The 22275-nt window shown below is 42.2% G+C and overlaps 1 protein-coding gene and 2 non-coding genes across 4 annotated transcripts in view; 1 reads left to right on the plus strand and 2 right to left on the minus strand.

Moving 5' to 3' along the window:
* The first annotated feature begins 2194 nt into the window (after nucleotides 1–2194).
* The window catches only part of phldb1b (pleckstrin homology-like domain, family B, member 1b), a 55543-nt gene continuing 35462 nt past the window's right edge, over nucleotides 2195–22275 (plus strand). Inside the window, exons 1-5 of one of the 2 annotated variants that reach the window (XM_076290990.1) lie at nucleotides 2195–2316; nucleotides 2558–2659; nucleotides 3315–3438; nucleotides 10486–10656; nucleotides 17352–17462. In XM_076290990.1, the coding sequence (XP_076147105.1) occupies nucleotides 2314–2316; nucleotides 2558–2659; nucleotides 3315–3438; nucleotides 10486–10656; nucleotides 17352–17462 (511 nt within the window). In that variant the 5' untranslated portion in view covers nucleotides 2195–2313. Of the gene's footprint in view, nucleotides 2317–2557; nucleotides 2660–3314; nucleotides 3439–10485; nucleotides 10657–12256; nucleotides 12652–17351; nucleotides 17463–22275 lie in introns of those variants that run through there. The other variant, XM_076290991.1, reaches the window with a different exon arrangement.
* Nucleotides 8783–8875, minus strand: trnai-uau (transfer RNA isoleucine (anticodon UAU)). The gene is given in 2 exon segments: nucleotides 8783–8818; nucleotides 8838–8875. It is a non-coding gene; the product is annotated as a tRNA-Ile (tRNA).
* Nucleotides 9586–9678, minus strand: trnai-uau (transfer RNA isoleucine (anticodon UAU)). Its single transcript is given in 2 exon segments — nucleotides 9586–9621; nucleotides 9641–9678. It is a non-coding gene; the product is annotated as a tRNA-Ile (tRNA).

Raw genomic sequence — 22275 nt, forward strand, 5'->3', positions numbered from 1 at the left:
ATTGCAGATTGGGATGGATCTACCACAGGCATACACGCGATTAGACTTTTCAATTGACATGTTGTCATGACAACCTGAGTTTTAAGTTACCCGGAAAGTGTCAACTGACAGTCGAAAAGTTTCCACTAGGTGGCACTGAAGAACAATAGGAAATGTGTTCTGATGCCTTATAGGCCCACTCACAGGGAAACACTGAGCAGTTTGGTTTGTTTCTCATTGAACCGCTTCCTATTGGGACATATTTGCCATTCACTGACCTTAAGCCTTTAGCCAAAGGCATGAAAGGACCCAGGTTTATTTGACTCTCTGTCTCTGCTTCAGTCAGTCTGTCCCAGATGTTTTGGGGATGTCACGGGGCTTTCCGTGTGATGCAAAGCACCACGGCCATGTGGTCAGCAGGTCTCTAAGCATTGGGTTTGGGGCGTCCGGCCCCTTCCCCAGTACACCGCTGGGATTATCGGCACACAAAAGACCCCTTTGTGCCAACACCATTGGAATTCTTGTTGAGCGCCGCGTCTTTGGGAAGCAAACCGTCAAAGGCAATGGAACATTTGATGCGAGAGCTGGAGTGGAATATCATGTGAGTGTAGAGGTGATGAGTCATTTCCAAGCGGTGGGATCTTGGTCTCTCTCCCTGGTCCCTGGTCCCTGGTCTCGCTTTGGTTGGCTCTTCTGGGCACGCATCAGACGAAGCATCATCAGGCCTCTGGTGAAAACACAGAAGAAAACCTCAGGATTTGTAATGCACTGATGATGATTATTGCTGTGCTGTATTGATGACCACAGGCAAAATGTTATTAACATGAGAACATATAACTCTAACTGTGTGTGTGTGTGTGTGTGTGTGTGTGTGTGTGTGTGTGTGTGTGTGTGTGTGTGTGTGTGTGTGTGTGTGTGTGTGTGTGTGTGTGTGTGTGTGTGTGTGTGTGTGTGTTATGGAGTGGTTAAACTGTGACATTAATGCCCATGCAGTCATTAAAATGTTCCTCCTCCCCCCCAACCATCCCCACGTACACACACACACACACACACACGCACACACACACACACACACACACAGCACATCTTTATGGCACTGCCAAAGAAGACATTGTGAAACATAGTGAATGTATGAAGCCTGATGTGGAGTTCTTGCTTAGCTGTGAATTATGCATACCTCCTCACAGGGGGTGCTAGGAGGATTTTAGGCCTGAGAGATATGTGCTGAGTGAAAACTCTCTCTCTAAGCCTCCAAACTGCACTCAGAATCCTCATCATAGCCAGCCAGCATAGGCCAAATCACTGTTTTCACTATTTTGTGAATATTGAGTGAATTTGTGAGTGATCAATATTCACAAAAAAAGTTTAAACCAAATGTACTACTATTGTATGAGCACGAGAACATCTCAGTCAGAGTGTAAAACTTTTCCAAAGTGTGTGGGTAGGTGTGTGGATTGGAGAGCAAACTTGCCCAAGCCAGAGGGATTTATTGACCTAGATTGTTGATGGATGGATGGATTTTTAAGGGCTCTACATGTCCCTGTCGTTTAACTGTCTTGCCTCTACTTCAGTTTGCCTCCAATCACACCTGTATCTTCAATCACACAACCATGCTCTTCCCTCCATTTCATTCCCTCTCTCCCTTTCTTTCTTTCTCCCTCCCTCTCCCTCTCTCTTTCTTTCTCTCTTTTCTCTCTCTCCCACTCTTTCTCTTCTCTCCATTTCATTCTCTCTCTCCCTCTCTTTCTTTCTCTCCTTCCCATTTCATTCTATCTCTCTCCCTATTCCTTTCTCCCTCCCTCCCTCTCTTTCTTTCTCTCTTTTCTCTCTCTCCCACTCTTTCTCTTCACTCCATTTCATTCTCTCTCCCTCTCTTTCTTTCTCTCCTTCCCATTTCATTCTATCTCTCTCCCTATTTCTTTCTCCCTCCCTCTGTCTCTCTTTCTTTCTCTCTTCCTCTCTCTCCCTCCCTCCCTCTCTCCCTGGCTGGCTTAAGGATCTGTCCTCAGGGGCTTTTGACTACTGGGGCAGGAATGCATGGCTTAGTTTGTTGTCTACCGTTCAGCATGTAGAGACGAGTCCTCCCCACCAGCCTGGATTCTGCGAGGTGGCGGACAGTGCCAGGCTTTGTGTGTGTGTGTGTGTCTGTGTGTGTGTGTGTGTGTGTGTGTGTGTGTGTGTGTGTGTGTGTGTGTGTGTGTGTGTGTGTGTGTGTGAGAGAGAGAGAGAGAGAGAGAGAGAGAGAGAGAGAGAGGGGACTGAACTCATTCAGTTCTCAAAGACTGGCATGTCTCTCTTCTCAGCTCTCTCTGCTTCCCTCAACTAAATATCAAAATGGTAAATTGAAATGTTTCTGCCTGTACATATGTTTCTACCTGTAGTTAATGCAGTGTGTATATTGGAGGTGTAGTTGTGATTTGAGTACATTAGAAGTACATTTAAAGCTCATTGCATTCCATTGCACTCCATTCCTTTTTGTTTTGCTCTAAAGAAACCTCTCTGGATAGCTGAATTAGTCTCCGTCGTAGAGAAAATGTTTGACATGCATTTTAAAGGCTGTTCTCCTTTCTTGTTTCAGGATCTTTATATGCCAGAGGATGTCAATGGTAACGCCATGGACATGAACGTTTTCAACAGGAACTTGACAGAGAGAGGCAAACACATGCATCAGGTGTTCCAGGTGAGCCTCCGTCAGCTGCAGTAGCCGAGGGGCAAGTGTTTATCCACAGCCAGTGCCTCGTTAGCAAGTGTCCTAATTGACATGATCACTCAATTGGACTAATTAACTTCACTGCTATAAGAGGAAACACTTTGAAATATTACCTTTTGCAGTGCATAAAATATATGAAATATTATTATCTCAGTGGTTCTTAAACTGGGGGTTGGGATCCTCAGGACGGTCGCCAAAAATATGTGAGAGGTCGCAAAATGATTTGCAGTCTGCTACCATTGACATTCCTATGAGAGAAGACATTTTTTTGCCTCTGCCCATGTTTTTGGGGGGTCACCAGACAAAAGGTTTAAGAACCACTGCTCTATCTCACGGCATGTTTAGGAATGATTTTTAGTTTTATTATTTTTCAGCCGATTTGTCTGCAGATCCAGTGTTTGTATTTGGTATACATGTGAATTGACAGATTAAGGCTATAATTTGAGGTCAAGTACTTCAAATAATTTAGAAACATTAGCTAAATGAATAATCCTTTTTTGTTTATATATTATATTTTGTACATTTCATAAAATCTCTAATGGTTTTGAACTGAACTGAGGTGAACTGAGCGGATTTTTTGTTTTTGCCAAAAAGTTTGTCAACAACTCTCTCTTTTTCACCTCAGAGCACCCCTCTTGATCTCATTGAGGTCGGAAAAGGGCTGAAGTTCCAGACGGACCGCCCACACCTGGTCAGCCTGGGAAATGGCCGCTTCAGTACAGCTATCACTCTTTTGCCACTTCCAGAGGGTAAGACATGACAACACGACAATGTAACAAAATTGGTCTAGACCTTGCAAAAAAATGATGGTGTGTGTGTGTTTGTGTGTTTGTGTGTGTGTGTGAGTGTGTGCATGTGTGTGTGTTTTTGTGCGTGTGTGTGTGCCTCAATATACACTGTAAAGCTAAAAGAGCTGTAAACACTACTACTACAAACCCTATTATGACTGTTAGACCTTGTATCTGCAGTAAATGGATAGCTTTTTTTTTTGCAAATAATCTCATCAACAAGAAAATAAATGCCATAGAAATAAAAACAGACCACAACCACAATAGCCTCACACTCCCATGCATCCACAGCCCCCTTATGCGGAGGCATGAGTTCTGATTTCCATTGTGCAGAATGTCTGGAATGAGAGGTCAGAATTGAATGCCACAATATTGTAATATACACAAACAAATTGTAATATACACAATCAATCTCACCACTTATTCGTGATTCTTCAGCACAAACATAAATGACATTATTCATAGCATATAATATGTTCAGGGCAGTAACAAGACAGAAATAAATCCAATGTCATACCACCATCCTGAAATTGTTTGTGTAGAGTCGGTGAGGTGGAGGAGGAGTTGAGAGTTGTTTTGAATCTGGTAGATTACTCAAATGAGGATGTTGTGTTCTCTGTGTTACAGAGGGCCAAAATAATTGCTTCTATATCAACCGTCTTTTTGTGGTGCAGGATTTGTTTTTCTAAAAAAAATGTGTGTAAAGAAGAGATGTCATGGAAAAGGCCACTTTGTGTGCATAGAGAAACGGATCAGCAATTCTCTCTCTTCCTGTTTATATATAATATAATACGCTTCCTTTTATAGACATCTCAGGACGAACATCATATTTTCCAGCGACAAACATTCTCTTGTGAGCAAACAGAAAAGACAGTGGTGTGTATTGTCTCCTGCTGTCTGTCTTTGCCGGAGTTGACAGGGCCGTGACCCGACCCTGTCATAATCCCTATTTTGGAGCATGCTACTCCTGGGCCGCTCTCATGAGCTGCTCTTCTGACAGCTGACTTACAAAGGATCTACGAACAACACTTGTGGAAAAAACAAGTGTGGAAAGAAAGCACATATTGTAGCCATATAGTGGTACATAGGTTTGTCCTGACAGTGTATTTGGGGAAACCAGGTGACATTGATTGCATGGATTGGGTTTTTAAAATCAGCATCCCACATGCTGTCAAAAAAGGGGTATAAACACAAATGTGCAGAGCCAACCCCATAGACAGAGACAGAGACAAGTGAAGTCAAATTGAGCCCTTTTCCGAGTGAAGCCCTATTGTACTGTACATCCTCAGGGTCAGTTGAGTGATAACACGTTAAGCAACGGGCTGAAACACAGTAAGTCGTCTGGTAGCCGCGCTAAAAAAATTGATAACATGCAGACTGATCCAAGTTCGAGTGCAGCTTTTTGGAAGGTGATTTGTTCCGACGTAGTGCCAACCCAATAAAACATTATTTAATTGTTTGTTTTCCCTCAAATGCTTTCCTAAATAGCTTAGCGTGGACTTTCCCTTAGACTGCCTTCAGTTTCTCATCCAGAGGATACGGTAACTTATCTCACGTGCGACTGAAAGTCGCATGCTCATGACCTCATTTTAGCATTGATTTTAGCATCACGGAGCCGTAATGTGAGATACAAGGCTATGACGCCAGTCACACAATGTTATATTTCTCTGGAAATGGAAATGGTTCATATAAAGGTTTAAAACGCTTTCGATGTAAAGTTATACGCTGTCAAAGTGACGCCAAAATGAATAGGGGTCAATGGAATGCTAACTCCAGGTGAAGTCTTATTAGCCTCAGAGCCTCCCATTGAGGGTACGCCTTCCAAATGTTCGCTAGCCTATACCCCCTTGGGTATAAAGGGTCCACTTCCTGTAGGTCTATGTCTGCTTCCTGTGGATCTGTGTCTGCTTCCTGTGGGTCTGTGTCCGCTTCCTGTGGGTCTGTGTCTGCTTCCTGTGGGTCTGTGTCTGCTTCCTGTGGGTCTGTGTCTGCTTCCTGTGGGTCTGTGTCTGCTTCCTGTGGGTCTGTGTCTGCTTTCATATAGTATGTGCTCATGCATCTCAGTTCCTTGGGAGTTGGAGATTTGGGACTTTTCTTGGGAGGTAAATTTCTCAAATCTCTGGTAGCAGCACTTCTGGTTGGTTTGTTTAAAAATATTTCATGTTCTTATGATGCAAGTAGTGTGATGCTTAGTAGATTTGTTTTGACTTCTTATAAGCTGGCGTTTTTCATCTTTGCTATAATATTCATGATTCATGATTCAGCAGTCCAGATCTTCAAAGACTCTGTGTGTGTGTGTGTGTGTGTGTGTGTGTGTGTGTGTGTGTGTGTGTGTGTGTGTGTGTGTGTGTGTGTGTGTGTGTGTGTGTGTGCATGTGTGTTTGTGTGTGCCACTGGAGCACAAGAACGTCAGAATGTAAATCACCAAAAGCACCAGATATTATCAGCTGTAAATTATGTTTTACAAAAAGCAACAAATGAGGAAAATCTCCAAGTCTGATTGATTGCGTTGCTTTTGCGTTGCCAAAGCTCTCCTCGCCAGACAGATGGGCTAAGGAGAACACTGAATAGGCCACCTATGAAAGGCCAGAGATGTGACCGGTGTCCACTACTGATGCTCTGTATTAAGCCATCTGGGCCAGCTTCATCACTCACAGTTTCAACAAGATGGGCAAGGAGACAAATTCATTTTTGTGATGTCCATTATTAGCCTCTCACTGATAACAACAGAGCTCCATTGGTGTAATCTGTTAGCAGGCAGTACTTATACAGCAGTACAAGCAGAGTGATGCTGAGGTTGTGGGTTTGAGCCTCACCTGGAGCAGGTATTCTTTAGATTGGAACCCCTGTGACCCCCTCCACCTGATGCTGTCCAAAACGTGTAGAATTCAGAGTGTTGAGAGGTGTGGTGGTGTTCACTTCAGAGTGTTTAGAGGTGTGGTGGTGTTCACTTCAGAGTAGAATTCAGAGTGTTGAGAGGTGTGGTGGTGTTCACTTCAGAGTGTTTAGAGGTGTGGTGGTGTTCACTTCAGAGTGTTTAGAGGTGTGGTGGTGTTCACTTCAGAGTAGAATTCAGAGTGTTGAGAGGTGTGGTGGTGTTCACTTCAGAGTGTTTAAAGGTGTGGTGGTGTTCACTTCAGAGTAGAATTCAGAGTATTGAGAGGTGTGGTGGTGTTGACTTCAGAGTGTTGAGAGGTATGGTGGTGTTCACTTCAGAGTAGAATTCAGAGTGTTGAGAGGTGTGGTGGTGTTGACTTCAGAGTGTTGACTTCAGAGTGTTGAGAGGTGTGGTGGTGTTCACGTCAGGGTGTTGAGAGGTGTGGTTGTGTTCACTTCAGAGTGGGTCAGTAATGTATCCTGGAGCAGGCAGCATTTATGTGATGCTCAAAGATAATGTGGCATTGCACTTGTGTAAGGAATAAGGTCTATAAAAAAGTATATCCTTGCAAAGTGGCCCAGAGCAGGAAAACACAATATTTGTAGACTTGTAGACACTATTATCAGATACTTTTGTAGTTATGAAACATTTATTTATTTATTTTGTATCTTATTTATTTGTTTGTTTATTTATTTATTTATTTTATTCATTCATTTATTTATAACGTGAACGGCCCTTTCTGCTCTGACTCTACTGTACTCATGAGTGGAGTGTTTAGTGGAGTGTTCAGTGGGCTCTAGTGGCACTAGTGGATTGTGTGCTGTATTTGTGGTCAGAGCAATACTGAAGTTGTGAGTTCAAGTCCCACCCAAAGCAGGTCATTTTTAGGCCTGATCAATAAAGCAGCTCCTCAGATGGGAGAAGTCATAAGAGACAGCTGTTAAACTACATCATGAGGGGCCATACACAGTCATTTTCAATCCTCAGTTTTAAACAGTTTAAATATGTCAGCTTTGTTGCTCTGCTTCATTTGCTTTAACAGTATCAAGGATTTCTTGGCGATATGAGAGATGAATGGCACAAGCGGGCTATGATGGAATATTTTCCACCATCTAATGCAACCCCACTTGGCTTTTTGATGAGTGATTAGTTGAATTGCGAGCACTCTGCTGTGCGAGCACTCAGAACTCAGACAGACAGTCTATTCAACTCACACTCGCCACATCTGCCTGACGCTGTGGTTCAATAGTGGATCATTTATTGGCTGCTTAAGCCCATCTGTCTGTGTCGGAGCAGCTATAGAAAGCAAACACAATGACCCTAGAGATGTTGAAGGGAGTTTTTATATTGGTGCCTTTTTGAAAATGTAGTCTAGTCAGAGTAGCATAAAAAGTTTTTATTTTAAGGTAAAAGCACTACTTTGTGTTCCTTTGAGGCTAGTCCAAGGTTAAAAGCTTTTTCATTGAAATTCTCTTTCAGTCTAGAAGTAGAAATCCATACAGAAAAACAACCCCTATGTAAAATTGTGTAACAGCAGTCCCTGTTGGCTTCTCAAGCCTATCTGTCTGAGGAGCTGCTGTACAGATTTTACCTGAAGAAGACATGTTCCAAATGAGGCTTGAACTCACAACCTCAGCATTGCTCTGCCTGTACTGCCATACAAGTGTCACATGATGCTAACCACATTCACCACTTGAACAACAGGAGCCACTGGAACTCTGCCTTGTACTGTACTGTTTAAAAGCAACAGCATTGCACCAAAAGTGCTTTACATCAAAAAATAAGAAAATATTAATATGCTAAATAAAGAAATGAACAGACATAAAATCTCAAAGATAACAACAGATGGCCCTTGTATTAATATTAATGAACATAAAAACAAAAATGAAAGAAAATGACAAGGAGTTAAAATAACGGAGAAACGTTTTGGGGAGAGGTGAAGGGGTCAGAGAGTAGGTCTTTAGGTTGGATTTAAAGCGATAGTAGGGCATCAGGAACGATCAGGAAGGCTATGGGTAGCACAGACAGAGAAAGCTCTGTCACCTTTACATTTAAGGAAAGCAGAAAGAACACAAAAAAGACACTGGAAAGAGGATCGTGGAGGTCTAGGAGGACAGTAAGGATTTAAAAGATCACAGTAGCTTTGTAGACAAAAAGCAGTTGTGCCAGTCAGGAGCATACAAATGTCCAGTACAATAGAAATCAGATTAAATAGATAACATTCTAAAGTAAACAGTCAACAATCTTTGTTGATAAACAATCTGATATAGACATGTATGTTAATTGGGTAAACATTTGGCCGTCCAAGGTCGGTCACCATGAGTATGACGCATTATTTACCCACTCTAAAGTGAACAGTACCAAACAATTCTCTGAATTTTGCAAGTTCTGGACACCATCAGGTGCAGGGGTTGCGAACTAAAGGACTGCTCCAGGTGAGGCTCGAACTCACAACCTCGGCATCACTCTGCTTGTACTGCTGTATAAGTACCGCGCGCTAACCGATTGCGCCACTGAAGCACACAAAGTAGGCTTTTGCGATGATTAAAATAAAAAACAAATGCTTTTGCAATTTACAATAAAGAAATGATGAAACCCATCGTCTACTTATAAATGTGAGGTCTTATGGGCTTACTTTGATACGTGAGGTCCTATGGGCTTATTCTGATATAAACCTCATAGTGCCATTACTGCCATTATAAACGTGAGTTTTATATGGGCTTATTCTGATATGTGAGGTCCTATGGGCTTTGATACTTGAGGTCCTATGGGCTTATTCTGATACGTGAGGTCCTATGGGCTTATACTAAGGTCCTATGGGCTTATACTAAGGTCCTATGGGCTTATTCGGATAAAAAAAAAAAAAACTCATAGTGCCATTACTACATCTGTCTGACTTATTTTCATTAGTTCATCACCCACTTCCTTCTTCAACTCATCTGTCTATAGGGTTTCAGCTCTGAGTTGAGCTTTTGTCTTACAATGAATTTCGACTCAACAAAGAATGATTAGTTGTGGCTTTGTTGGTTTGGAATGAACGATTTGGATGGGTATTAATCACAAAAACATATTTATGTTTTTGTTGTACAAGATGAGATAGAAATATGAATTTGCTCTGCCTAAAGAGTGTTTGTTCCTCTGACTTGCTCTACTTGTACATCTGTGTAACTATAGTACATTTTGTGCCACTGGTGCATACAAATGTGCAGTACAATATAAATCAGAATAACTGCTCCAGGTGAGGCTCGAACTCACAACCTCAGCATCACTCCACTTGTACTGCTGTATAAGTACCGCGCGCTAACCAATTGCACCACTGGAGCCCTGGTCTCTTGGCATTACAATCACAATACAACCGACAGGCTACATTCACTATTTATCACTATAAAATAATCTGATTCAGCAGTATGCCAACAATTCTGAGTAAGCAATATATCTCCAGAAACTGTCTATGACACCTCCCTGTCAGTAATGTAACTTTAATTTTGTGAGCATTTGGCCCAGTGTTGTAAGTCTCTCTATTCAGCTACACTTAACCGCATCTGTTGGATACCTTAGGTCATTAGTGGATTAACTCCTTTTCAGTCGAGCCCATCTGTCTTTTTCCTCTCGAAGTTCCACCCATTACATTCCAAGATAGTGTGGCATTATTCACTGATACTACAGGGTTTTGTGATACCCTAAAATTGTTACTATTACCGATTTTATTACACTACTTCAAAATGTGAGAAGTACTCTTCAGAAAAATGGTGTTCCAAACCTGCACTAAGTGTTTCAGTGGTCAAAGTAGTTGTTGTGTGGTACACAGTTGTGCCAGTCAAGCACCACCACAGTTTTAACATGGAAGTAAAATCTTAAAGCAACATAATGCAGTTCTTTTACCTTAAAATAAAGGCCCAACTCAGTGGGCCTCAGTTTCTAAATGCCAACTTATTTCATTTGTTTGTTTGAGTAAAAAAAAACACATACACAGAAATAGCCAATTAATTCAAAGAAAAAAACTCCAACCACTTGCAGTGAGCAATTTAAACTTTATTACAGTGGTAGTCAAATATCAACCACTTGCAGTGAGTAATTTAAACTTTATTACAATGGTAGTCAAATATCTCTTCTTTGTTCTTGTTTTTCAGGCAGGACGAGCTTTGGGCATGGAGATGTGGACATCAGTATCCAGGGCCCAAGGATCGCAGAGCTACATTGCTACATAGAAAACAAATCAGGAGTCATCAGCCTCTACCCATGTGGGAATGAATGTGCCATCGATGGCGTCCGGGTCACACAGCCTGTTCGTCTCTCTCAAGGTATGGCTGCTCCGCTGATTCAAATGTCATATATGACACATGAAATATATTCATATTTTCCCTATTGTTCTGAGGGCATCACAGGAAGACTACAAGTGAAAATGATAAAAACACAGCTATATTTTTTATTTATCATCTAAAAATAGGCCATGCACACTGCTGTGACTTGTACATCCGACATAGGTCTGCAGAATTCTGATATGGAAAGGCAATAATTCATTCTCTAGTCTGTACTGTTATTACTAGAATAACATCCAAATGTAAACTTGTAATGTTTAGTATGTGTGTTCTTTGTGTTTGCTGTTAGTGTTGCCGTCCGTTGGGTTCACACTCACAAAAAAAAAGAATTTGATGTGTTGTTGTTCTAAACGTTGGTAGTATTTCTTTCCAACCTCTACCACATCTAGCTATCAGTGGAATCTATCCTTAGCCTTAAATGTGTGGTGAACACCCAACATGATTGGCAAGCATGGTTGTTTCTCACTTCAGTTCCCCCTGATGGATGAGATTTTAGGACCTGATTACAGGCATCCTCGAGAGACACAGAGATAATTTTGTTTTCTCAGAGCTTCTATTTGTGGGAGGACTGTCAACCACAGTCCCTGCATCAGCTTTAATATCAGGGCATTTCTCACCCCTCGTACTGGATGTTTCTGGGCTAGGTGTAGCCATGTATGCTGGGTATGGTCCAAGCACACAGGGAAATGGTAATGCCATACTTGAATACAAGCCAAGAGTGTTTTCTAAATAGCCATTATCATTCTATTACTGAATGTTTAGGGAATTCCTTCTAATAAGGTAATACGCATATTTTGGTGCGACTATAGGATCTTATATTTTATGTCCACTGGGTCTGTAATCAACATAATGTGTGTGTGTGTGTGTGTGTGTGTGTGTGTGTGTGTGTGTGTGTGTGTGTGTGTGTATGTGTGTGTGTGTGTGTGTGTGTGTGTGTGTGTGTGTGTGTGTGTGTACAGGGGGATTTATTTCTACAAAGCTTTTAATAGAGCTATATCTACCCTCAATGTAATTAAAAACGTTTTCAGCAAACAGCAAAACCCATACATTTAACACATTAGATAAATTATAATGCCTCCTCCCACAATTTAATCTGGAACACAAGGAACACAACTGCTTTTATCTAAAAAATATAAGCACCTTTTGTAAAAGTGAATCCAAAGGACGTTGAGGGGAGGTCACTGTTTGAAAAGTCACGTAGCCAAAGATCAGTTTCCATTGTCTGGTTCCCTTGCATAGTGTCAGTCAGGGGACGGGCGTAGCACTGTTGAAGATAAGGCTAGATTCGTGAATATGACCCAAACCCTATACCATATCTTCTATTTAATTTATTTTCTTACATATTCTTACAATTTCTACAGGCAATCTGAAATGTGCTTTCACCACATATCACTGCAAATACCACTTATATCACTCATAGACCAAAGTCGCATGTAGACAGTCCGCAAATGATTGGAAGGCTTTTAGACCCCCACCCATGACGCGCACCCCCTTGGCTACTTGTGGAAGCGATGACTCAAGGAAAAGTAACTCAGTCGACCGGCACGGATAAGTGCTTTAAATTAGTTCTTGTGTGACACAGTGTTGTCTGCGCTCTGCCTCTGCTTCGAGGTCGTAATAGCTTACTTTTTCTATTCAGCACTATTGTTGGATTCTGTTCGGCGAATCTGGATTTGCCATTGATTGAGGAGGCTACCTTATAACGCAAGGAAGATACAACCTACAGCTTTGAATTTGTTTCTAAAGAATGCTGACATTGTCCTGCTAGTGATAAAAAAAATCAACCAAAACTCATCTGGGTGTGAAATTTATAACTTGTAGCCCACCTCAACATCGGAGGCAGTATGGGAAGCACGTGGCGTCACATTTAAAGGCACTATTTACAAGTTGACGGAGACGGTGAAGCGGAAGAAATGTGAAAAACCGGCATCCTGAAGTAGCCTAGGTTTTTCATACCTATTGCGAGTTTCACCACAGGTTTGTGTTTTTCAGACCTAATACGAGATTGATACTACTTTATAACATAACTTCTAATACTGCATTTGATTATAACAATAAGCTATTTGGAGATGTTATGTAGTTTTGGCTATACCTACCCAGATTTGTGTGGGTTGGTTGGTTGGCTGTGCTGTAAAATACTGTAATACATTATTATTATTATTATTTTTATTATTATTAGTAGTAGTAGTAGTATTAGTATTAGTATTAGTATTATTATTTTAATATGCAACGTTTGGACTAACTGATATAGTAAACAGAAGTTTATTTCTGCAATACAGAATCAATGCATTTCCTGCGAAGTTCATGCAACTTAATATTTTTCTGTCTGAAAAGGAAATGAGGTGTCACTGAATCACTTCCTTTGAGGAGATAGTGAAGTTCACACACCTCACTAGTGAAATGCACCCACTATGTTACCCTGACAGTTTGCCATTGTGAATAAAAATAGCCTTTATTGTTAGCCGATAATTCCATAAAACCCTGTTCTAGTAAAGCGAAACACACAGCTCCAGCCAAGCCTGGGTTTGGACCCCACAGGATGGTACTCCTTTTTCATGTTGGCAGGGTGGCCGTTTCTGGATACTGTTACATTTCTATTCTTATCCAATGTGACCCAGGAGCACAGCTAATCCTGCTGGTCTGCTGTCTCTCCACGTCCTTTACCCTTTCCTTCCTCTCCCTATCACTTCCTCAGCCAGAGAGAGAGACAGACAGAGAGAGAGAGAGAAAGAGATATATAGAGAGAGAGAGACTCCAAGATCCTCATGTCCGTGCTTGCCGTGAGTTGTTTGTATGGCCATCCTCAGGAAGCTCATTTAAAAGAATGCTGCCAAGTGTCTCAGCAACACCTTATAGGGATGAAGGGGCCGGGGTCAGTGGGTAACAAAGGCCCAACACAATGGGGGGAATAGCTGGTCTCTTGTTACGACCCCACTAAGTCCCCTCAGGAATCTCTGTATCTTTAATCTGTGGGGTCTTTATGAGCACAGCTATTAGATTGAAGTCACAGCGGGATCTTGATACAGTGTCTGTAGCTTGTTTGTGCCGGTGGTGGCTATTGCGTGGGGGGAAATGGTAGTGATTTGCAGAGCTGTGCAAGTTTTGCCCTTTTCCACTTGCAGTAAAACACAACAATGCCATGGCAACTGCGCTGTGTATCTTTAGGCATCCCATTGTGCGAGTGTTCTGGAGACTGGCCACTGCCCATTCTCGGTGCTTGCTTTGTGTTTTGGGGGAATGTATTGTTATGGAAACAAAAATGCAAGTCATTACGTTTATGTAGAGGAGCCGTGATGTAACCCTATTTGTTATGGAGTGCACATGGAGAAAAGCTCTGATTCAGTGTAACGGCAATGAGACTCCCATGTGGGTCAAATGACTGGACAGTGTTCTGCTTATTCACTAGTAGTTCCAGTCATTTCCTAATTTGAACTATGTAGTTCTTGCAATTTACATTTCTGTTGCAAATGAAAATTTTTTATGTCTGTTGTCTTTTGTGGGTGGGTGTGTTTGTCTGTGGGTGCATGCTTGCGTGTATCTGTGTGTGTGTGTGTGTGTGTGTGTGTGTGTGTGTGTGTGTGTGTGTGTGTGTGTGTGTTTGTGTGTTTGTCTGTCTGTGCATGTGTGTGTGTGTGTGTGTGTTTGTCTGTGGGTGCATGCTTGTGTGTGTGTGTATTTGTGGGTGTGTTTGTCTGTGGGTGCATGCTTGTGTGTGTGTGTATTTGTGTGCGTGTGTGTGTGTGTGTGTTTGTCTGTCTGTGCATGTGTGTGCATGTGTGTGTGTATTTTGACATGCATGCATGTCTCTGTGATTAACCAGCAGCGTGTAGACTAACCGACAGTGTGTGCTTCAGTTTTTTGGATATTCCTAGTGGAGGTTGTGTACCTTGTGGGACGACAAATGGCTGGCTTAGAAATGTTCATAGTCAGATATTTGCCCAGCATGTCTTTGTTCAAGGATCAGGCAGAGAGTAGAGGTAAAGCACTGGTCATATTACAAGCCAAGCAGGAAATACTTGTTGCAATCTTCCATTCTCTCTGTCTTCTAGGGAGGCACAGCTTACGTCCATACAGTATCTTTGTAGAGACATCAATGCAGAGTTTATGTTTGAGATATTATTTAGTTGACCCTGATAACTAATAATTAACATGTGCCACTGCTCTTCTTAGATGAGTCCACTAACGCATACATATCAGCCATGACCACAATGCAGACAGTCTTAGAGAGTCTTATTGGCTCTTGGTAGCTTGCTGATTGTGTGAGTATTCTGTCGAGGGAAAGCGATCTGATTGGTGCAGCGTCTCTCATGGCCTTGCATCATCATCGGCAGCAGCACCTCAGGCGAAGCCCCAGGATACTGTATTGACCTAATAAGATGCTGGCGCTGCAGCTTACAAATTCCCTGAAAATAACAGTTTGAAATCTGTCTGGGTTATACTTACTTATAATTAAATATTGAGTTTCATAAATGCAGCCATGTTATTTGTTAAGCATGCACAGCTTTGAGAACCATAATTTAGTTGTTCATGATTGGATGGTTTCTTGTTGTACAGTTACTACTTTGCAAATCCTAATTACTCTAGACACACTGGAAGGTGTCTTGTTTTTTTTCCTCAACAAGAATGTGTGCTGTGAGAAATAATAGCACAATTTAAAATGTCAGCATGTGCCAGCACTGTTTTCTAGGTTTAACAAACCCCCCCCCCCCCCCCCACACACACACACACACACTTGAGTCTGCATTGAAAGTCAAATGCTACTGAGCCAGCCAAGCTTGTGCCCCGTGGCTAGGTTTTCATTTTAGCAAAGGTCAGGGGAGCTCTGTGATCTGCACACTCTGTAATTACTGGCAGAGATAACAGGCCTGAGGAACAACAAAGGCCTCAGCACATCCAGGTGCTTGCCAGGTTTCTCCAAAGGACTTGCCGCTCCCAGCTCCACAGCAACGTGAAGGGAATTCAGTCTTGAGTTCATAATACAATACAAGGTGAATGAAGTTTAAGCTTGATTACATAAACGCAGTGTTTCGCGTTATCAGTGGATGTGTGTATTGCCGGAAACAACTGATACTGAGACAAGGCGAGATGTCCATAGTCATGTTTTGTGGTTTTGTAAGTGTAGTCACGGACTGGGATCAGTGAGGACAGGAGGAGCCCCTGTGCCCTCATGAGATGTGATCGTGTCCTTGTGTGAGCCTCTCTGGCAAAGCCTCAGTCACAGTGGCAGCGCTGCAGCCAACATCAGAAGCCGAGGAAGGACAAACTTCAGGTCATCTGGCAGCACTCGCGGCGTCAAAATGGATAAATATGCAAAGCTGCCCTTAATGGTAATGGTGACCTTGATGACAGTGTGGGCCATTACTGTTAAGAGCCGTGTTTTCAATCAGCGGGATTGTTCCGTCTCAGTGAGCAAGGACAAGGGGCAGACATTGCAAGGTGCTTTACAAACTCCGTTCTGTATAGACAAATGTGATTTCCCAAGACAGCAAATGATTGAAGATCTGTTACATTCAAGCCAGATGAGCAGACATGTAGTGTCTTGACAAGTAAATAAACAAGCGGCGAGACTGTCACAGTTGCCTCTGGGTGTATTATTTCACTGGGTGTGTTTGTTGTCAGGCATGAGTGAAAATCCTCCACAGATAGTGCCAGTGACAATCAACACAGACAATCATGGTTCCTTCTGTTTTGGAATGTGCAGAAATGACAGTCTCGACCCTGTCATATCAGCAGTTTGTATTCATAGGTCTAGATGACACAGCTTTCACTCTGCGTGCTAGGACTGAGCAACAGCTAAACGATTGAAGAATAAAGTTTGTCATATACAACAATGGTGTCTTTGGATGTATTCTCAAGGGGATTTCCTCTTCAGAATCCCACCTCACAATAGAGAACTGTGTAAGTATATAAAAGGTTGATAAAAGACAGTCAAATGTTGCTTTATGATCCCAGGTGTGTGCTTAGCGGAGAAGAGTGTGTTGAATGAGGAGAGAACTGACTATCAGGAAAAGCCAAACTGTTTGCTTGTGACGGTTACCATGGTGATAGAGTTCTGTTGAGCTCCCAGTGTTCTGCTTACCTCACATCCTGTCAGCGCCTGTCCTGTCGAGTAATCAAGTGAGTGTGTGTGTGGAAAAAAAGAGCATCTGGCACCCTTTGTCCACTGCACATCTGCTGTGATTGAAATGTTTCCATGAAGTCTGTATTGCCTGTATTGCCCCCTGGTCCACCAAGACTCCCTCAGCAGTGGACTTACTGTCAGCATATGGCATCTTGACTGGGCAGCCATGATCATTCTATTTCCACAGTGTAACTACTTATCAAAACATACGCGTACAACATGTCTACCCTTGATTTCAGATGCCTAGTAATATTTCATGAGGTGATTTCTGAGAATGAAATGTTAATTACTGAAATGTAAAGTCAATCTGCCATGCCTAGGGTTATGCTAAAATAGCTTTGCAATACAAGACTACTTGATTGATTCAGGACTGTCACTGTTCCTCAGTCACTCCCTTAACCTCTGCAAATGTACCCTTCTCTGTTGAGACTGAGGTTAAGGCAGTGACAGAGAGAGATATTCATTTTACAATGCTTGGTATGATTCACCAAGAAACACTTCTACATGAGGCCCACGCAGGCTTCAGCACTAGCTCACTCCAACCACTCCTCCACAGGCTGCATGCTGTGTCTGGGCCAGGCCTCCGTCTTCCGTTTTAACCACCCCGAGGAGGCCTCTGGAATGAAGAGCATGATGCCCGAGGCTAGCCGGTCCTCTCTCCACTCAGGTAACACCGGACACGGTAACACCGTATACGGCTGCCCATATCACACACACAGTGCACTAAATAACACCTCAGAGAGAGTCACTGAAACGCTGACGACAGTGTCCACACACCCAGTATGCACAGCATTTAGCTAATAGCGATTTTATGTCTTAACATGCAGTTAGGGTGTTAGCATACAGTTAGCATGATGTTATTAGCAGCTGCTCATGTGTGTTTGACCTTTTAAGAAGATACACACATACACACATACACATAAATCCACAATTTGGCTTTTGTCCTGTTTTTGGTCAGTGCTGTGTTTGTTAATGGACAAAAACATGTGTGTGTGTGTGTGTGTTTACGGCACGCTTTTCAACAGGGAGCACTCTCTTTTCACATTCACTTCCCTTAATTAAGCCCATTCTGTTTGTGCACTCGGGTCTCTTTTGTGAAAACATACAGTTAGACAGCACAGCCTGTGCTTTAGCCGCCGAGGTTATGGAGTTCAGCAGCGAGTACGACTCTTTCCATGGGCACCCAGAAAATATGCAAGGCAACACTGCCCAAGGGCAGCCTGAAGGTCCACCCCACACAGGTAGCACAGGATGTCCACCCTGGCAACCCCCGTCTCCAGGCAAAACAGCTCATTCTGTGATTAGTATTATCAGGCAGCTTGGCCAGCACTTTCAAATTATTTCAAAGTATTTATTCACATTTTATTACTGAGTGTTGGTAAGGTAAAGTTTTTAATGGAATGTCTAAATGATTCAAATTGTATTTGTATGTGTATTTGTTTTGATGAAATCACACTCAATATTGACCATGTAGGCCTACATTTTATTTATAGGCATAACATTATTGCAAAGCAGTTAACACATAGTGTCCACACACACACACACACACATACCGTATTTTCCGGACTATAAGTCGCATCAGTCAAAAAATGCGTCATGAGCAGGAAAAAAACATATATAAGTCGCACCGGACTATAAGTCGCATTTCTTTAGAAATGTATTTCACAAAATCCAAAACCAAAAACAGAGACTATGTAACTGGATTATTGAAGCCAAAAAGATTAATGAAGATGAAGGAGTGAAGGCAGCCAAGAGGAGGGCAGGAAGGTAATTGCAAAGCAAAAGATTCACCAAAAGAAAATGCCATGAGGTACACCAAAATGTATCTAAAATGTGGAGAATACAATGCAATCAAGCATTTTGGGCGATGTGGAGTCACAAGCTGGCAGCAGATTAAATGCTCATGAGAGAGAAAAAGATGCATTTTTAGACGTGACCGAAACGATAGGCCTATAGGCCCGAAGGTAATTGTAAAGCAATTTACAAAAGATTTACTGAACAAAAATGCTGATATGATACATGAAAATTAATCTAAAAATGTGGAGAATGCAATGCAATCAAGCATTTTGGGCAATATGGAGTCACAAGCTGGCAGAGAGATTAAATGCTCACAATAGAGAAAAAGACGGTTTTAAAAGGATGTGACCGAAGCTGAGGCAAGCCATGGCAATAGGCCTATATAGGCCCGACGGTATTTGTAAAGCAATTTACAAAAGATTCACAGAACAAAAATGCTGATGTGGTACATGAAAATTTAGCTAAAAATGTGGAGAATGCAATGCAATCAAACATCTTGGACGATGTGGAGATACAAGCTGGCAGCAGATTAAATGCTCGAGAGAGAAAAAGATGCGGGTTTAAATGGACGTGCAGACCGAAGCTGCAGCAAGCAGGTGATATTTAGAAATGTATTTCACAAAATCCAAGACTAAGAACAGACAGACTATGTAACTGTACACATTGAGGCCAAAAATATTGAGAATTCTACAGGGAATATTAATGAAGACGAAGGAGTGAATAGTGGCAAGAGGCAAGCCGAAGGCTGCTGACAAGGCCCGACGCTAATTGTAAAGCAATTTACAAAAAAAATCACTGAACACAAATGCTGATGTGGTACATGAAAATTTAGCTAAAAATGTGGAGAATGCAATGCAATCAATAATTTTGTACGATATATTGGTACAGGCTGGCAGCAGAACAATTGCTTGGCTGGCCACCTCCGAGAGAGCGAGAGGAAAAAAAGATGCGCATTTAAAACCAGGGTCTAAATTCCAGCGCGGAATTGCGGGTATTGCGAATAAATTATTACTTAGTATTGAGCATAATAATAAAAGTACCGCAAATCTAGCCATCATAATGCGAGAGATTCCCACACATTTTACAGCCTGTCTGACATTATTATAATAATGGAGCGGCCTGAATGCGGGACTATTGACGGACCAACTCTGACTTCAATTGAACCCCATGCAGAGACACACACACACACGCGCGTGCAGGACCACTTTGGGGGTGCCTCTCTCTCGGAATCAGGAATTTTGCAAACACAGAAGCATGACCGCCTATAACGCGAGAGAACATGGATGACTTCTCTATTTGACGTTCGATTGCGGACGTGAACAGACAGCTACAGACACGGAGCGCACATTAGGCCTACTTTCACTTTCTGTGCGTATTCATTACGTGAAAGATAATTAGTAGCAAAACAGCGGTGTACAATGACTTTTCATTGGCAACAATACCAACCAACAATATAAAATATTAAGAAGAGCTCTTAAATTGAAACAAAAATTGAAACAAAATTATACTGGCTTTTGTTTGTCCAAATCTGAGGCCCGGCTATAAATAGAATCCCGGCCATAATTTGACGATTTAGGTATGCACGTGTGTTTCAGGCATATTGCAAGCACTAATCTCTGACTGAAAGTGCACAGGACTTGTGCATTTGAGAGGCTCTCTCGCGGCTGTAGACGTAATGTTTCACGTAGGGTTCATGTCAGTTAAAATAAATTAACATTTAAAAACATGTTCAATTATATATGTTTTTCATCTATAAGTCGCACCTGACTATAAGTCGCAGGACCAGCCAAAAAAAAGTGCGACTTATAGTCCGGAAAATACGGTACACACACACACACACACACACACCACACATCGGTCCAGTCAGACTCTGTGGCCCTCGCAGCTTACCTTTACTGAACTTTCTATCTGCAATTATAAATACAGTAGTGTTGGGAAGGCTACGGTCACCACTGAATGGTGTCACCAAAGTCAGTGAAAAGATTAGTACATGCACACCTGACCAGCAGGAATCAGGGCTGTGGGTACTTTGACTCCAAGTCATACTGTGTTGTTCTGAGTTGAAACCCTGTGCTTTTTGTTTTGGGAAGAAGAGCCTCCACTTGCAGCAGGGCAGGAGTCCCTCACAGCTAAGGGCACACACACTGCCACGTCCAGACAGCTTTGTTGGCTGTGCAGAGTTTATTTAAAGGAAGGATATCTCTTACCATCGCTATTTTTACATGTGAAACCCCCCAAACGCACACACGCACACATTATGCAAACTCTGTCTTGCATGTCATACCTCTTGTGCTTTACATTGACAACTGTTGCACTGTGCAGACTGTAGTAACCCCTTGCATTGTCACATTCATAGTGAATGCACAGAACATTTCACTTTGAATGCAAGGTACATTTCTTTATCATTTTTTACATGACATGTTTCTGTTTTTGGTTGTCAAAGAAGCTATTTCCAGTGATGGATCATTTTATAGTTATGATGAGAAACCAATATCACGCGCCTCAGATATCACCAACGTTCTCTTTTGTCGCCACCTTGCTTTGCGTTATTGCATTTGTCAATCTGGGTAACATTTACGTCATTGGAAGAAAATGTCCCGTGGCTCTTTAAGAATAAAAAAGTGGAATGCAGGAATTGTTCCCGCCCCCGTTAAACTCTCGCTCCGTCACATCAGCACCGTGGACAGAGGAGGGAGGGGGTAACAAACGCTGGGCCAGCAGTGTCTACCATACGAAGCCCAGCTGGAAAATCGTCGGCATTGCCTTTTCTTGCCGCGGGCGCCCCGTGTACCGGGTAGTCTTCAACAGATTGAAACAAACGCCCCTTCTTCGTCGAACCCGCTAATAATCTACCCAAAATGGCATAGGCGTAAGCTTATCCTTAAATGTAAGTATCGATTATTATTGACGCTCATTTTCCACCGTATGAAACCACACAGAGGCATATGCAACCAAAGCCTTGCATTTATTTTCAAGCCATTCGTGTGAACGATTGGCTGATAACATGCCGTTTGCGTTGCGCCGGTAAGACTGCCAGCACCACATCTGACAAACGAATTCATGATTTTATGTGTAACACATTTTTTATTTGTTAAATCATATGAACGGTGATGGTTCGCTGTTTAGTTATAGCCTACTCCAGTATCCAGTCATGCGAGGCTGATTTCTATTTGACAAACACACGAATGCAATTTAAATACATAGATAACCTCAGCGCAAAAAGGTCGTGTGTGTACATTTGACGGGTCATGCTGTTCAGTCTAACAGCCAAGGCCATGCAACTGTCTCAAGTGCACACGGTGTTTATGCATCATTTGTTAGGACTTTCGTGAGAACCAGAATGGGGAGGAGGGGTGGATCAGGGTAAACTGTTCAACCCCTGTAGAATCCTCCAAGCAAAAGATTCAATGACAAACCTTTCATTCACATCTCTAAAACCCCCGTTTATATTTCCCATTCCTCCCACTATAATAGCTATTGGTTATGCTTGTGCAATGTCCATGTCATCACAATATTCTGATTCATGCATTTCATCAATTATTTGGAGTTGAACTCAGTTGCTTGCCTTCCATACCTCCAGTAATAGAGATATATAGGAATAGATGGGGGTTCCCCCCTCGTACTTCTCAATTTAGTCAGTGAATATTAACAGGCTAATTAATCCTGCACTTGTAAAGGCTGTG

Source organism: Alosa pseudoharengus, unplaced genomic scaffold, assembly GCF_046254945.1.
Source record: "Alosa pseudoharengus isolate Yale_2024_CS ecotype anadromous, Long Island Sound unplaced genomic scaffold, YU_APseudo_1.1 YU_APseudo_1.1_scf_18, whole genome shotgun sequence".
Taxonomy (NCBI): domain Eukaryota; kingdom Metazoa; phylum Chordata; class Actinopteri; order Clupeiformes; family Clupeidae; genus Alosa; species Alosa pseudoharengus.